The sequence below is a fragment of the Cygnus olor genome, chromosome 20, assembly GCF_009769625.2.
Source record: "Cygnus olor isolate bCygOlo1 chromosome 20, bCygOlo1.pri.v2, whole genome shotgun sequence".
NCBI classification, from domain to species: Eukaryota; Metazoa; Chordata; class Aves; order Anseriformes; family Anatidae; genus Cygnus; species Cygnus olor.
The window spans coordinates 11390562-11408476 of NC_049188.1; the positions used below are offsets into that span (position 1 = coordinate 11390562).

General features: G+C 38.7%; 1 protein-coding gene across 1 annotated transcript in view; it reads left to right on the forward strand.

Annotated features, from left to right (window-relative positions):
• PAFAH1B1 (platelet activating factor acetylhydrolase 1b regulatory subunit 1) overlaps positions 1–17915 on the forward strand; it is a 36262-nt gene that overhangs the window by 7042 nt on the left and 11305 nt on the right. Inside the window, 5 exon segments of the mRNA XM_040533065.1 lie at positions 9806–10017; positions 12841–12925; positions 15226–15300; positions 16278–16448; positions 16450–16485. Coding sequence (XP_040388999.1) covers positions 9986–10017; positions 12841–12925; positions 15226–15300; positions 16278–16448; positions 16450–16485 — 399 coding nt within the window. The 5' untranslated portion in view covers positions 9806–9985.

Here is a 17915-nt window from a genome sequence, read left to right on the forward strand (position 1 = left end):
AAAGAACAGAATTCACATCCAGTGCACGATTGCTGCCCAACTGTGAAAAATGGTTCTGAGTACATACGCTCTTCTCTCGGGGGCTAAGACCAAGTAGCTTAAATGCAGCGTTCCAGAATTGTTATCCTACAGTGTGTATGTATTGCCTGACCAAACAAAAAATTTAGATTTTTTTTTTTGCTAGAGTCATCCAGATAAACCACATTATGTATTGTGGGTTCCTCTATTAAATTTGGTGGAACAGCTTGCAGTACTTCAGCCAACTGTAATTCTTCAGCTCTCCTCCTCTCTTCCCCCTCCAGCCTGAAAATTTCGCTAACCTTTCTCTGACCTAAAAGCCTTTCAGGTTTCCATTGATATTCAATGAAAACCCAGGGGGGGAATAATACGAGTTTAAAACTCATTTTGTGACATAATTCCTTGCTATCACTATTATAATACGCTGAATAACACCATAGAGTTCTAGCTCCAAAACCTTTTCATGTATTTTGAAGTTTACTTTTTCAACTGCAGCCTGCCCCCCCCCCCCCCCTTTTTTTTCTCCCCAGGTTGTTCATTTATTGATAGCTAAATTTACCTGAATTTTCAAGCAGAACTGAGCAGGCAAGCTAGAAATAGAATGGTTTCTATCATCCTTATACAATCCTCTACCATGTCTTCTACGTAAGTCTACGTGTAGACTATAAACTTGGGCTGTGACATAGACGAAGCTTAAAGACGATGAAGAGATGATCCTTCAGCTAGTTACGCAGCTGTAGGGTGAAAAGTAGAAAAAAGATCAGCACAGCTTATAAAGGAGTAGCTTTTTTGTATTCTTATGCTCATCCCGGCCGGCTTAGCGGGTGATTAATTCTAACATTTTCTAGGATAAGGTGTGTTTGCCACACTGTAGGAACAACCGTCTGGCTATTCTCTTGCGACTATACTGTACGTGTGCTTTTCTGCTGTAACTGGGGTGAGAGTTAAGGGGGGAAATGGAACTGGATGCTTACAGTTACCTTTTTCTTTCCTCTCAAGAGGTGGAGACAGAAAACGGTTTCTTCTAAGAAACCTTTTTCAGGTCATAATTGTTATGCCCAAGAAATACGGTTATTACCTCACTTTTAATTAGGTCAGTATTTAAACAGCAGGGTCGATGGAGTTTGTTCCTAGAGTTCATTTGTGGGGAGTACTCCGTGGCTTGAGTTTGATAAAGCAGCTTTTTGCTTACTGGTTTTAGAACAAAATCAGCCCATTAGAGCTGGTGTAGATTAAAAATAAATGTTTTTATATACTCGTTAACGTAATCCAGCAGTATAATATAGAGGTATACGAGAACAATTAAGGATCTCGGTAAGAGATTGTAACTAATTGCCAGCAAATACTCACAAATAACCCGTTTTTGTTAATGTGTTATCACTTGGGATACACTGTTGAAAAGCTTTGTAAGTATCTGATGTGCCTGCCATGTAGTAAGTTGACAATGCAAGAGAGCTTCTATTTTAATAATGCATAAATAGTTAGTCCCAACTAGAAAGAATTACCAAATTTGTATCTCATTCTATCAATTAAATTAGTCTTTTGGTAGTTCTCATCTCTTCTACCACTTTATAAGTAACTTGCCTTTCACCAGGATTGGAAAAATAGCCAAAGAGAGGAAGCTAGCCAGACAAAGTAGGATTTTAGATACATTAACAAACTCAGAAGAAAACAAGGAGTTTTCCTCTGGCTAACGCATCTTTTAAGGACAGTAGACAGTGTTAGAGAAACTGCTTGCAAGTTGAGAGCGTGTAGCTGGACATAAGACTAGTTGAAGGTTTACACAGGTTGTTGGAAATTTGAATTGCTTTGAATTGAAACCTTAATTTGCAGTCATTTAAATGTGAACAATCTAAAAGTCTTTAATTGATTTCCCAACGTGAACCTGGTTCCATGTCCCTAGTTAGTAATGGCTTGTGTGGAATACGTACTGGGAGGCACGGCTGGCCTGCCCTCCTGAGGACACCATCTTGTTTTTGTCTCTTCAAAGAAAAATTCTTGTGGATTATTAAATACATGATTTTGTCATAATAATACTTATAAAAAATTATATGCAATTCTCATTAAAACTGCAGAACTTTAATTTAGTGTAAGTTTCTGGAGGAGCTCTGAAGCTGTATGCCAAGACCTGCGCCAGTTGCTCGGTTGCCAGACAGCAGCAGGGTGAGCTGGGGGGAGCCGCCCCGTGTAGCTGTGTGCTGCTGCTGCTGCTACGAACCAAGGAACGATGCTGAAACCGACTTTCACAATTTAACTTGTAAAAATTCAGAAATAGATGAGACAAACCATAAAATACAGTAGGGATCAATGTGCCTGTGGGACTTGCAGGAGGCAGGAGAAGTGTTTGCGAACTTGTGCAGGCCGATCGCTTCTTCCTTTGCGGACAAGCAGTGTTCCTGGAGGCATTCATCGTGGGGGCTGATTAAGCCACCTTCTATTGTCAAGAAAATCTTCATCAGAGTAACTCAGGCCATGAAAGAAGCCTGTAAAATTACACTTCTGAGAGTTAAAAAGGCCTCAGAAGAGGTTTTTCTCTACATTACTCTTTGCGGCTCTAGTGAGGTGTTGGTATTTGATTGTTTTTTAAAAAGATCTGGGTAGAGCCTACAAATGTATGCAGGAAATACTGATTCATGATGATTGGAATAGCTTTTCTGCTGTCTGTATGTCACTCCTTAGTGCTTGTCTGGATTTTGTTAGAGCTTGTTGCGGCGGTGTCAGGGCCCTGCCACCTGACGAGGCGTTGATGCAGGTGGTTGTGCTGCGTAGCGCAGTCGGTCGCTGCGGGGAGAGGAGATGGTGTCGTAGGGCATGGAAGGTCGGGTCTTGCTCCTGCTGCCGAGGCATGCTTGTGATTCTAGCAAAACAAGCGTGTCTCCAGAATAGAAGGGGAGCTTGACAGCTGTTATTTGCTATTTACATATTTAATGTTTACTGGTGTATATGTTGTTTCTAACTTAAACAATCACTTTTTCTTACAGTGCTAATCTGTAGTGTGGGTGGATCATATCTCAGTCTGGAGTAATTTTTCCTGTAACTTTTTCTGAAGAGCAGAAATGGATGTTGTCAGGCAATTGAGGCATTTCACTGTTTTTTTTGATCGTAAGCAGTACTTTTGACACGCGTGGTGCAAGTAAAGAAAGGACAGTGGAGAACTTTGAGCTGATCTTGCTAATGAAATACTAAGGAAGATGATAAGCTTGGTTGCAGTTTCACTGTTTGGTATCTGCACACAAATACATCTTATGCTACATTTGTGAAAATGCTTGAATGTGGAAGGACTTCCCAGGAACCTGATGTGAAACACCTGGCTTGTGACAGCGTTGTGGAGGAGCCCCCAGGCTGGGGGGCTGCGGGCTGGCAACTGCTGCACGGTGAGCGCAGTTCCTCCTCTGGTGCCACCCTTCAGGCAACGCAGCCGAGAGGAAAAAAGCCTTCAGTCTCCCTGGGATGCTAAATCCCTGACCAAACTAACACCTTGCAGGGACCAATGCAGCATCCTAGTGAGGATATAATTTACATCATGAGTTAATAACAAGTCACTGATGGTTTCTTTGACCTCTGCAGCTCCAATTTTGTTGTAGTACAATAAATAAATGCGTTGGAAGAGTTGAATGGTACCCTACTATGTAGAGATAAAACCTTCAGATCAAAGATGTAACACTAAATTATTACTGTTGCTAAACAAAGTTGTAATAATAAAACAAATGGTTTAGGTGAAACAGAAAAATAAGACAACTTTCATCTTCCCTAAGATACTTGGGAGATCAGTTTAGTTTGAGCTGGGATATCTATGCAGTAATTAATAGCAGCAAACAATAAGTCAGGGGTTAAGACCAGAGACGCTATTTTAATAGATAGAACTAAGGTGACAGGCTGGTTTTGATTTAAAAAAAAAAAAAAATCCGTCTTAAAGCACGCTTCAATGGTTCTGTTTAGTTTTTGTGGCTTTGTAAAGTGGGCGATCAGCTTGGAGTAGATCAAAGCTGAATATGTCAAATCCAGGGCACAGCGTCTTTATCAGACATATATATTCAAAACAAATCTTAGTACTGTTTAGTATCCAGTGTACTTTGATAAGTGAAAATGTAATGATTTGTTGGAAGTAATTTACAGACTAAAATTGATTTTTAGGAGTACAGAATGGGCAATTGTAGGAATCTTAATTGCAATAACTTTGCTCTTGCTTGATGCTAGTTTAGGCAAATGAATATGTATTTTTGGCAAGTTAAGATTATAAAACTCAAGGGTTAATTTGACTCCACAGTCTTTTTCTCAATTATATTTGGAGAATACTTATGGAAAATAATATCCAAGTGTCTTCTAAAGCAAGAATAAACACTGTCATAGAAATACCATGAACTGTGACTTACTCTTTGTTGACAGGACGTATCATGAAGTGAGGGGAATTGTGAGCATCCCTCGCCTGAAAGCGATTTGTTTCCGCTTCATTGCGTTGGCTGTATCTGTTCAGTTACTGTGCTCTGACTCCCTGCTACGTAACGCTCTCAAAGGGCTGACAAGTGTTGCTGAACCTGCTTCATCTTGCTACTGGTGCATTTTAGGAGCGCTTAGCAGGTCTTTCTTGTTAAGTTCTTGCAGTTTTCCAGTAATCTAGGAAATGCTTGAGCCACACTGGTATACACTAGTACAAGGACTATTGGATATATCAGTCACTCCTAGGAAGAGAGTGGTTCCTGTACGATACCAGATCTTCGAGTTAAATTCGCACTTGAAGTAGACTTGGACTCAGTGCTTGGCGCTCCCCAGTTGCACAAGGTACGCCTATAGTCACCTTCAGGGTGGGCCCCTCTCTAAATGCGTGTCAGGCAGAATCTCAGCCTCAGCAGTTTCAGCAGGAGTAAAGGTGTCCCTTGGGCCTCCTGGGTGAGTCTTGGGGGAGCGCAGTGGGCTCCAGCTAAGGCTGCATGTGGTGAAGCTGAGGAATCTCTGGATCCTAATTGAGAAAGGGAAATGGGAGGTGATTCTTCAATGTGAAGAAGCAGAGGGTCTTCCGCTCGTTTTTAATGAGAACAAAGAACCTCTGCTGTGCTGATTCCATATTCTCTTACAAGGAAGGCTTCTTCTGCTTTTCAGGTTTTTCTTCCAAGTTTGTTGCTCTTTCAAAACAAAACAAAACAAAAAAACCACTATTGTTAAACTCACGTAGGGAAACATTTCTGGCCTGGGATGACAGTTGGCTCTTGTTTCTGGTTTTTGAAGGGTTGTGCTTCAGTGTGCCACTCTTCAGTCCTACAGCACTTAAGGATTGAATTAGGTCTTCTATCTGTATTGCTCAGACATTCCTGAGTCTTTTCCTTAGTATAAAAGGTGATCTTTACTGAAATGTTAGTAGTTGAGACAAAATGGAGCTGTCTGCTGAGGATACGCTACGGTTAATGGAGCTGAGCGGGATGTTGCATGCAGTTTTTGCTTGGTTTGTGTTGTGAAGTTTCATAAAGAAGTAGTTACTTAAATTTCGGTGGGTAATGTCTGTGTTTCTTTTCCTGCCAGGTACCTGTGCATTCCAGAAAACTGAACAGAAAGGCAAACATTTGATGTCATTCCTGTTCCGGTGTTATGGGTTTAGCTGGGTCTAGCTCCTAAGTTTAAAATGATTATAAAGACAACTGATCTTGCTGAAAACACTTGTAGCTCATGTTTTTTGCAAGGTTGTATGTCTTCAGAAGCTTGCTTCTCAGTGTTTTTATATGCAGACTATCAGTATGGAATCATATGAAATAAAAATATCAGTAAGTTAGAAGCTAAAACTTTTGCAATACAGGTGGGGCTATTAAAAGGAGGTGCATCCTGTTTTGCATTTAATTAGTAGTTATTACTCCATGAATGGCTCTATTTAGGCTCAATCATTTTTTTCTTTTTTTTCTACTGTACTTAATAATACAGAACAAATTTAAAACTCATCTTTTTCAAAGAAGATCCGGTTCTGTGTCGACACCACCTTATTCACAGTAAATGATTGATACTAAAATCACAGATGTCAGACAAGATGTAACGCATAGGTGTTTTTCCCAAGGGTTCTCTCTGTTGAACACTTGCTTCCTCTCGTTACTAAGGCTGTTTGCGGGTGTGTGTGTAATGCTGTGGTGACTATAAACCTCGATAGGCAGTGGAGGAAGACTGGTTAGTCTTGCTCCACTGAACTTTGTATGTCGCAGCCCTCACTGGCTAAGGAAGAAGGCAGTGCACGTGGACAATATTCATCTGCTCTCTGTTGTGTATAAAATAGACGTGTTTACGTCGCAGCAGTAACTTCTAAACAAACAAGGATGATCTGTGTCCTAGTGTCCTTCTAGCGCTTGCAGGTGTCTGCACCATCGTCCAGTCGTGCATGAAGTCTGCGAGGTGGGACTGCTCCAGAGCAGCCTCATAGTGAGGACTCGATGTTTGTTCTCAGGACAGTCCGTTGGGCGTATTCTAACACTGAACTCCATGAGAGGGGTTAGGTTTCTGTGGGGTCTGTAAGTAGTGTTGGAAGATGCTGGAAGAAAGCATGATCATTGGTTAAATGAGTGCTGGTTTTGGGGGGGTAGACTAAGGTAGGCTTCAGCTGCTCGCAGCTCAGTTGCACCCTGTCCCAACCTTGTTCATCCACATCCATCCATTGAGGTAAACAACGTGTCCCATAATCTCTGCTCACTTTCCTATTTTACACGGGCAATATTTCAAAAGTAGTTAAGAAATAACAGTTGTTTACTGTCAGTGCCTGTTGACTACCAGCTAAGCCAGATAAGAATTGCTTTCCCTGTAAAGACTGCTAGCTGTGCAACTGGCTTTAGATAAAAAGGTTCGAAGATTCATTGCTTTCTAAATACTTGCCATATTCATAGGACTTCCAGTTTTTAATTCATCTTCTCTTTAGGCTCATATTTGCAGAGAAGTGCTGTGATTCACCAACTTGATCTGAAGAAAATGAATTAATGCTGCATTCGAGACATCCTCTGGATTCTAAGGCTTTAGCAGATTAAGTAGCCATTATTTGTAAGCTGCAGGATAAACACGGTGGGTGGAGTCGATTCAGTCATTTGCCCCAGGCTGGTAACGAAACTCAATTTGACACAAACAATCTCTTATTTTACCTTTGACTGCTACTTTGGCAAACTTGTGGCTAGGATGCATTGCTGTATTTCATAGAATACCGGAGTTTGGAATTTACTTTTCATGAAAGGATTTTGCATGTATTAATATACATTTGCATTAACGGCCACATGACTTCCTTTTCACTACTGCGGTGCCACAATCCTAGTCAAATGACAAATGGTTCATAAGGCAGCTAGTGGAAGTAGGTAAAACCCTGTTGCAGTTCAGCTTTAAGCCAACAAAGTATCAGTGTTGGGAATATAGCAGGAAGTTTAGGGTTCCTTTGTTTCGGGCAGAATTCCTTTAACTAGGTGGCATGTCAAGGGCCACCTTGTAAACCTAGTTGCTGTTGGTTTTAGGCATGAATTATTGTTGCATCTGCTAGATGCAATGACAAAATGATGAAATCTTGGGGGTATCGTTTTTACTGGGGTTATTGCACCAATGCGGGGCGTGCAAGGTGTTTGCTGGTTGGAGGTGGTTCATAATACAAAAAACACCCGTTGTTTTTACCGCTGTGTGTAGAACTGCAAGCAGTCTTTGGATGTTCATGTTTGTGTTCTGCTGCTCAGTGCTTCAGACAGTGCCTCTGTACAGAAAAGTGCCTCGTTCTGGCCTTCTCAGTGCTTATCAAAGAGTTGCTATGCTCATCCTGAACTACAGAGATTCAGCCATTATAAGCCTCTTTTTTCAGTACTTAAATTATAGCAGCATTGCCCTCTAGAGGGCACTTCTTCTGATCATTTGTGTATTATTTTTTTTATATATTAGCTAAATTTCCATGAATTTGTGTGCTGTACTCCTACCTTGTAGTGAAAAGATGCATCTATGGAAAACCAGTTGCCACTTTACCTGTCAGGAAGCAAGATACGGGACAAGAAAAAGTGAAATGTTTGCTTCTGTTACCTGAAAGGATGGAACCTGTGCTATTGGTTTTCAGCTGAATTGTTTCTGAAAGAGCTGTTAGGGAAGAGGTCAAACTAATTAAATAATGTCTTGCCTGTTTAGAGTGCTCCTACCCTAAACAGCTTGCAGTGCGCTATTAGGGTGGACAGCGTTTGTTGTGGAAAACCCACCAGCGAGGGAAATACATGCAAGCGGCAGCTGCAATTTGGAAGCAGACAGCAGAGCCTAGATGGGTTTAGAAACCAACTCTTGGTCTCCTGTGATGGATAAGCAGATGTTAATGATATTAGCTTAGTATTTTCTTTAACATTTTAATACAAGAAAGGCTTTTGTGTACAACAGCTCTCTTGTATGTCTAGTGGAAAAACAGTAGGGGAGAGGCAGTGGGAACGTGTTTTCTGAAGTAGTTGGTAGAAACCTAACTAATATTTCCTGAAGTCTTTGTTATGCTGTCGTGATCACTTTATCTCATTGCTAAAAGCTGCTCGGTGAAACTTTCTTAACGGCTTCAGTAAATGATTGTATGTACAGATTCTTGACCAGCATGCAAGAAATGCCAACTTCAGCATTTCTCATAATCGTGCTTCTTACAAAAGAGTACCTGCAATGCAGAAATCAAAAAGCAAAGCTGCTGAAATGATTTTAATGCTACATTCTTGACTAAGATTAAAACAGGGAATTTGAAGTAGTCTGCACACTAAGAATTGTTAGTTACTAGTAATTGTTCACGTTAAGAGTAAATTCGTTACTGAATCAGAAGATTCTGTATAATGGGGGGAAAATAAGTCATTTGAGAAAGGCACAATTTCTGACAGACTCTGAACTCTGTACCATGGAATTTGTGCTGCTCTGTTAAGATTGAAGATCTGTTTAAAAAGTTGCTGTGCTCCAAACCTGGGCTAGATTTTATTTATATAAATAATTGTGTGTGTATAAGCTAAACTCTATTAACACATGACTAAAAAGAGGGCAAATACTCTTTTTAGAACAGTGTTCTTGGGAACTTTTTCATGTAGTGTTAGCAGGACAGAAGAATAATTTGTCTAATATAAATGTGTAATAACCTACCTGTAAAGTTCATCTGCTGAATTATAGCCATAGTCTTTAAAGACGCTGGGTAAATCCTAGAGAGCTGCCCAATATAATGCCAGCAGCGAGCTGCAGGAACAAACTGCGGGTGCCGTGATGTTGGTTATGGCCTGAAGCGTGCTGTGGCAGCATCCATGGTGCCCTTTGGGAACATTCTCTTCTTTGCCTAAGCCGTACCCCTCAGCTTGAAAGATGCAAGAGCATGTTGAAAATTAACTGAAACAAACCTTGCTGAGTTTGATTGGTGAGGCTATATAGATCTAGAGAAGATAAAAATCTACCCTAAGGATAGAGCATTTGGGACGGTAGATCTTTGATAGGGGTAGTGAGTGCAAAAAGTAGGTTGTTTAAGGTAGGGCCGAGTTCTTTTCATCACAAGAGAATTATATGGTAGCCTATAACCTAGGACTGGGCTGTGTCTGAAGATGTCTTCAGCTCCCCGTTTCTTGAGGGAACAATGGTAGGAAGAGGAATAATAAAGGGTGCAAGGCTCTCCAGGCTACTCAATCCAGATTGCAAATGTGCTATAAGGGCATAATTCAGAGTAGCAAAATAAAATGGCATTTAAAAATTTAGTCAGTTTACTCTGTCCAGAGTGTTGTGATCTGGGTACCTAAATCTTCTCGTCAGCCCAGAGTGACTGAATACTTATTTAAATGAAATTAACGGTATCTCTTTCTCTTCCTTCTAGATGGATTGAATCTTCTGTGTTGAATGCCTCTGGGTTTTCCTATTGGATTTCACATCTGGAGAATATTTCTGATTTAAGCCACTCTGTGGCAGACTGAATTGTGGATCCAGGGTTCCTAAGACTTTAGATCCTGAGGAGGCAGCCACTGCTGAATCACGTTAACCTGACATCACAGCCACAATGGTGCTGTCACAAAGGCAACGAGATGAACTGTAAGCAGTAGTTATTTTTTAAGTTTGTGTCTCATTAAGCTTTAAAAATAAACTTTTGTTTCCATTTGAATGGCTCTGCTCACAGTCTGATCAAGTACCATGTACTATGGTTTTGATCTCTGTACTCTTATTATACAAGCTCAGGCATTTGATAATAGAGATGGGAAGTGGCATCAAAAATGGATTCTTAATTTTTGTTATAATTTATTATCCGTTCTTTTGTTTCAACTTCAGCCACAAAATTATGAAAGGGTTATATTAAATGCATTACAATATTTGCTCCAAACTGATTTGTGAATTCTACTTTTATCTGGTGTAAATTATGACGCTTTTGGTTTTTTTATTCCTTAACGAAGACAAGGACCTAATGAGAATGTGCTGCACTGTGATTACAATCTATATTTGCCTGCTTATGTTGTGTTTAAAATAATGGTATAACTTAAAAAAACAAACAAACAACTAATTCAATTGAAATATGGAATTCTTTCCAGATTTTAAGGCTAGGAATAAGCTGTCAAATTCCATGCTTTAGTTTGCTTTCTCTTCTGTAATAAATCACGATAGAGCAGGTGGTGGGTAGCAGTCAGAATGGGAATGTCTTGCATATTATGCAGTTTCATAGATTTACTTGGAGATTGTGGTTTGGCTTTGTTTTCTTTTGTAAAAGTACAGACCAGCTATCACTTAGCTTTTGTGTCTCTTGTCCTAGGTAAGCTGTACTTCTTAATAAAGCTTCTTAGAGTTAGAAGCTGTCTTCAACTTTTGATTTTCATGACTGTTCATTGAATTTGGATAAGCTCTGGGGTTTTAACACATTCAACATTACAATTTTTTAGCAATTCTCTGAAGTTTTCTGGCAAAACTTCAAAGAGTACATATGTTAATGGGGAGATGGAAGTAATGACCTTTATGAGTGGAAATGGGGAATGACCAGAGACCATGATTACCTCCAGAGAAGAAGGCAATACATTTTCTCATACTTGGTTTATGGGGAGAAATTTGGAATTTCTGCTAGAATGTAGAATTGTAAAGTTGATTGTCTGAGGAGAGGCTGAATAAGTAGGAAGGAAGAATGTGCTTAAAGCCACAGGAAGAATTTTCGTGTGAAAAGCAATTTTTCTCAGAACAAATGTCAGTTAACGCATTGGCTCTTGTCCACAACAAGATTATATCCAGTAGCATTGACTGTGATATATACAGCATATTTGACAGATGCTCTGTTTTTCCAAATGGTATTTTCTGTATGCTTCAGATGTCAATTGTCTATTTTCAGATGTCCGCTAGAGCCTGCACTCTGACTTTGCTGAGCAAGGGCTGTCTTCCGTGTGTGACATTTCTTATAGGTAGCATAATGTGGAGAACAAAGACCAAAGCAATGTCTTCATAGTAGTGTAGAACATGTTCCCAAAGTGTACTGACAAATCAGTATGTGGAGGACTTGAGCTGGTGGAGTTGGGGGGGGGTACTGTGAGGGAATGGTTGCATTTGAGTTGCTGAGAACTTGGCCTGACTGTTCTACCCTAGCTTGATATTGCTTTCTATAACCCAGAAACAGATGGCTTAATTACGTGCTCAAGACATACTTGAATCAGAATTAAAAGTAGCCTTTTTATTCCTCTAAGGGCACTGCCATTATTGTTTCTTTCTTCAGCTATCAGTGTTTTAATCTTTATTAAATGTCTTGCACAGATGATACTCTGTCTTGTTTTTAAAAGGTATCTGTGTGTCAGCGTACTTAAATATTGTAGTTGCTGCACGTGTTCCTTGTGTACATCCATGCGTGCATGCACGTGCACAGAATAGTTGAGGTTGTAAGGGAGCTCTGGAGGTCATCTGGTTAACCCCCACACACACAACCCTACCTCTCAAGAAAGTGAGCGATACCAAGAAAGCAAAACCAGGCTTCCTTCTGGAGGCTAATAAAGTACCTGAAAGTAATTTTACCTTTAAGTCTCTTTAGAACGTTAAGCCTTCTTCTCTTAAGCAAACTTTGCTGTGTAATTTGAAAATACTTCCACATCTGAAGTACATTTTGAAAATGCGGAGTTTCCTTTAGTCTTGTCATCATAAAACAAACAAAAGATGCTGTCTGCTTGTTGAAGTCTTGGAATACTATTGAAACTTTGTTCTTTCATGTTACGAGTAGGTCTAAAACAAATGTGAACTATATTGAGAGAGAGGTTCAAAACAGATTTAGTAATTATCTTTTGTTGAAGTGAAGGGTAGTTTGAAGAAATATAAAATTTGAAGCACTGTGCGTTTTGGTCACAGGCACTATCCTTTCTTGTAATCTAGCTAAATGTTATTGTATCATTATGAAAAACAAAACTAGATTTTTTTCTCTTAAGCTGAGTGGTTTTATTCGAGTTTAACTGAAGCAAAATTTTGTGAGTACTCTTAAGTACTGTAAACTATTCTTCTTAACATAGTTTTCAGGGATAAGGCTACAAAGTTAATGTGTAGACATGGTCATCTTTTTTTGTATCTGCTTTAGGTTTGATGTGCAATACAGATTGATAAGTAACTCCAATGTTTGGTAATGTAAAAGAAAAGAAACACCACCTTCATCAATCCTAAAATAAGAAATACATTCTAAGATATAAGTGTATTGCTGTTTACATCTTGAAGCAAAATGTTTACCGAACGTATTCTAGAAATTTGCTTGGGTTTTTAACAAGCCTTATAATTCTAGATGATGTACTGCACTGAAGACATAAGGTGTTGATCATGCTTTTGTAATGATAAAAAAAAAACAAAACAATCCTTGCACTCTTATCCAGAACTATGGCTAAAGATACTGTTACTGGTTTTGTTTTTTTTTAGAAATCGAGCAATAGCAGATTACCTTCGTTCTAATGGCTATGAAGAGGCATATTCAGTTTTTAAAAAGGAAGCTGAGTTAGATGTGGTGAGTTCAAACAAAATGATTCGTCTATATTCTAAGTAAAGAGTTCATAATGTTAAACGTGTCACTTCTGAATATGTATGCGCTTTATCTACCTATTAGCTCATGCCATCAGAATTGGAGGTGATACTAATACAGCTTATTGTCTTAACATAAAATTAAAAAATAATCGTTGGATGTGGTCCTGATCAATCTGTTCAAGGTGATGTTGCTTTGAGCAGGGAGCTTTGGAGTCTGTTCAGCTTGGAAAGGGCCTTTGAGATCACCTATTTTGTTCGTAATGATCAGAAGAATGCATTTAGTTTTCACACTTGATTTGTTTCCTGCTGTTGTGTACATCCATCCTCCCCTCCCTGTAACTAACTCATTTCCTTGACTGTGCTTATTCTTATCACGGAATTCTGCATAAAAGCATAAACTTCCTGCAGTACAAACTATTAAAACTGAAGACTGTTCTCTTGTCACCACACTTGAAATGGTATAAGATTACAACTTGGAAGCTGATTTCTCATGATGATGTTTTAGGAACAGGAAGACAAAACAGGATTGCTTTTGTCTTTTGTATTTATCAGACAGAGTGCGTGGTGGAGGTCCATTTTGTGATGGCAGTTGAGTCAGTAGTTAAATCATTGCCTGGGACTGCTGCACACTGGTTGGTTAACGGTGTACTAGGAGGGCAGATCTAAACAGTTAATAGAAGGTGGTCAGCTCTGGTACACAGTTCACTTTGTCAGGCTGTATGGATGCTATTGACTTGGACCAGTCATTTCATGCAACTTAATTCTGTTGATTGCCTTTGTAATGGATGATTCTTCCTTGGTATGATTTTTAGGTTGTCATTTATTAGAGCTGTGCATTTCATTTGAATTTGTTTCTCTGGAGACACCTGGAATGTATAGTAAGCCTCTATGAGATGACTTTGATAAATCCTTGCCTCCCCTCTATTATAATTGTGTTGTTCTTTTTCCCAAATGCTTGGTTGAAGTATAAGTTAATCTCTCCAGTCTGCTTCTAGTATCTAATAAACAAGTAGAAATTACAAATTGGAATACCGTACTTATAATTGAAAATCCTAATACCATTCCCTTATCTGCTTTATCTATCAACCTAATTAAGTTTTCTCTTCCCAAAAGTTAAAAAGGTGATCTAAATAGGCTAGATTGTCTTGAGGGAAATAGAAAATGCAGTTACTAAAGTTGCATATGACTTTCTTAGATGAAAAATCTGAATTAGGTGGGATTATAAAATGACAAAAAAAAAAATAGAATTATTCTGGTATGAGATTTTCACTTTGTACGTAGAATGAAGCTGTGCAGCATTTCACACACTATTCTGTGCTTCTGATGATGCTGCTTGTTTTTGTGTTGCTTTTTTCCTTGTGTTAACAGGTGAGAGGGGAAAAAAATAGTCCTTTTGCTTTTGCAATAACATCAGTTGTTCGTTGTAGCTCCCCAGTTATTCCTAGAGCCCAAAGGAGAAAAATATTTAGAGGAAGAAAATTATCCATCATTAAAATTTCATTAGAGTTACAAAATCACTGTTGATTTTTCCAGCATCAGAGGTGTTGTTCTGTGGAGTAGGTTTAGTAGTCTGCTCTATGCTGCAGGTAAAAGGTAAAGGTGCTGGGAGAAGTTCAAGCTTGTCTTTGAGATTTGGGCACAAAACGGTGCAATGTTACGGTGGTTATTTGAGGTTAACTATGATTAAGTCTTCAAAAAGTTCAGAATTAGTTTGGGATAAATGGTTTCGAGTGAGATGGAATATACGTAATCCTGCTGTGGCAGCTGGTTGCCACTCTCAAACAGTGTGTGTTTCTATGAGAAATAAATGCATTGTGCTAACAAGTAATGCAGCTAACACGGTTCTTACGGTTGTAGGTAGAAGTTCATTAGCTCGTAACGCTCTAGTTGGTGGATGTGAAAAGAAGATTGTCTTTTAGAAGCTAATACCAGTCCTGTATGCCTTGGTCCTTGCAGTCAATGTGTGCTATATACTGTTGTTTTTATGAGGGTTAGTTGGGGCAGGAGAAGGGGAAATCCTGTAATAAAACAGGACACAACTTACACAGAAATGCATAACACTTAAAAAGATTTCAAGTAATGAAGATTAGTCCTAGTTTTTAGATTTTATTTGCAGGATCTTGCATCATTAATCGCTGCTGCTGCTGTATTTTTAATTTGCTTTAATTTCTTTTTCTGTGGTGAAGAGATTTTTGTTAAAATGACCTGTTTGTTACTTTTGAAGAAATACCTCTGGAGGCTTTGGACCTAGAATTTATTTATTTAAACACTCCTCCCCCCTAGAATGAAGAGTTAGATAAGAAGTACGCCGGACTTCTGGAGAAGAAATGGACATCAGTTATAAGATTACAAAAGAAGGTAAGTAGATGTATGATAGATTTACTTGTATAAAAGTTACAACTAAAAAGAAACACTCATCACTAAACAGAGTGTTACACGTTTTCCTTCTCAGACAAGCGTGGAGTTTAGGAAAACGCTTCAAAAATTAATTTGGATGACTGTGTAGGGGAAAATAGCTAATTCAGTGTTGTAGAAAATGTTTTGTCCATCTTAGTACTAGTAGAAACATCCTCACAGCCTATTTAAACATTTCTTGACTTCAGTTAATGGATTGTATGTACAATTTCTGAAGCTGGAAGGGGAAAAAAGGTGCCTGAAGGCAATTGTGAATAGAAAGATTGATAGCTTCTCCAGACAGCTTAACTGGTTTAGAAAGAAGGTAAAAACCTATGCTGCTGGGGTTTTTGGCTATTACGTTAAAGGGGAGATACCATTAACTCCAGTGCATTAGAGCAAGTGATTCTTCTGCAAATGGACAGTACAAAACTCTCTTTAGTAATGCTTCAGTGGGTTTAGAGAGTATTAAAAGCCTTAAAATCAGTGTACTAATAATAAAGGCCTATCTATCCTAGAGGTTAATATACCTAGGATGTTATTACACCTTCAGTTTCTCTGCTGTGGCTAACACGTGCCATCTCAAGGATACAAAAAATACTGCAGTAGTCAGATCCCTTTTGCTTAACAAAACTTCCTTCAATCGTTCGTCAAAATTAGTAAAGAAAAAAAAACTTTGAGTTAGTTGCTAGTGCAACTTTGTACAGTATTTGGATGAATTGATTTGGTAGAACTTTTCTTGCGAAAGTGAGAGGGGAATTAATGGTTTGATTTAGGTCTGATTTTTTTAGTAACATCAGTGCTATTGAGTGTTGGTAATTGGTGTGGACTTTTGCTTTTCTGTGGATTGGGAGCCAGTTGGTATTTGGGGTATCACTATAGCTGATTTAGATCTTGGTGTAAGAGTAGAAATAAATGGTCTCTTAAACCCATAAACATAGGTAATGGAATTAGAATCAAAGCTGAATGAAGCTAAGGAAGAATTTACATCAGGTGGACCTCTTGGTCAAAAACGAGACCCTAAAGAGTGGATTCCTCGTCCTCCAGAGAAGTATGCATTGAGTGGACACAGGAGTCCTGTCACTCGAGTAATTTTCCATCCAGTTTTCAGTTGTTATGGTCTCTGCTTCAGAGGATGCCACAATAAAGGTACGTGCTTGCTACAGAACAATTAAATAAGGAGGTCTGAGGATGAATAATATGTAACGTCAGTATTTCAGGGTTGAACATGTTTTCTACCAGTGAAAGATTGTTTCAGATTCTGCTTTAGCATCAGTAGGGACGGTTCTTTCGAATATGATTCCATGTGTAATCTACAAATTTATAGTTTTATGCTGTCCTGTTAATATCTGCAAGAGTATTTAATTTCCTTTAACTTGAGAAGACTTTCCTTTGACTTGTGAAGAAATAATAAGCTAATGTGGATTTAGGAACTGGAAAATAAATGGTGTGTGAGGGGGAGAATGCAGTTTGACTGCTCAGTGAGAAGGAGTGTCATACAGAGTGTATAGAGATGTGATGAGAGGGGAGGAAGAATTGCCTCAAGTCATCTGAAGAATTATTTTTAAAGCTAAGTTAGTGGTTACACAGATGTGTTCTTAACTGAAAAATGTTTCTTCCCACTTATTTTTAAGTGGGACCATGCAAGTCCCATGAATTCCCCATGACTTTCAGGAGAGACTTCAGTAACTCTAAATGGTTTTCACTAGACGTTTATTGCAATGTACAGTGACACAAACAAATTTGTTATAGTAGGCAAGTAGCTTCTCATTTTTAACATCCTCTAAGGACCAAAATTGTGCATTTTGTTTTTCTTTGAATGTCACGGTTTAAGACAAATTGCCAGATAAAGGATATTTCTCGTGGCTGCCATCTGTGCTGTTTTGAGAACTATTTGGAAAAGTGCTGTTCTGAAAAAGGTTCAGTAGCATATTAAATAATGTGCCTAAAAATACAAGTTTTTCTAATAGTGGCTACTTATTGGAGAAGATTAAAACACGTATCAGATCTAGTTCATGAGAAACTTTTAACTCATTCTTGTTTCTGTGGCAGGCTCTGAGCATCAAAACTGGTCTTTTGTTCTTCCAAGCAGACTGGGTCAACTGAAAACAGTGACAGCTCTGTGTTTGTTAGATGTTATACAGGAGCCTAATTAGCTTTGGTTATTCTTTACTCCTTATGGATACGGTGGGATGAATTTCCTTATGCTGGAAACCAAGCTGCATAGCATGGTTTTTGACTGTTGCATTCCCAGTGATTGACATCTATTGGGGATGATGGATTCTTTTTGCTGTTGGGTGTTTTTTTTCTTTTGTTCATTTGGAATACAATTTAAAATTAAATGTCTAATTTTGTGATTTGAGAGAGACCCCACAATAAATCTCTAGGAGCTTGTTTGTTTCAAAGGCTTCGTTTAAGGTTAGGTGATAGAAGACTGACTTAGTTAGGAGGTGAGAATGGTATCTTCCAGTTACTAACTGTGCAAACATCTGTTTAATCTCTGATAAATTCTGTGATTTAGCTAATGCGTATAAATCAAACTCCTAAGAGTGGTTTGGATTATTACTAAACCACTGCAT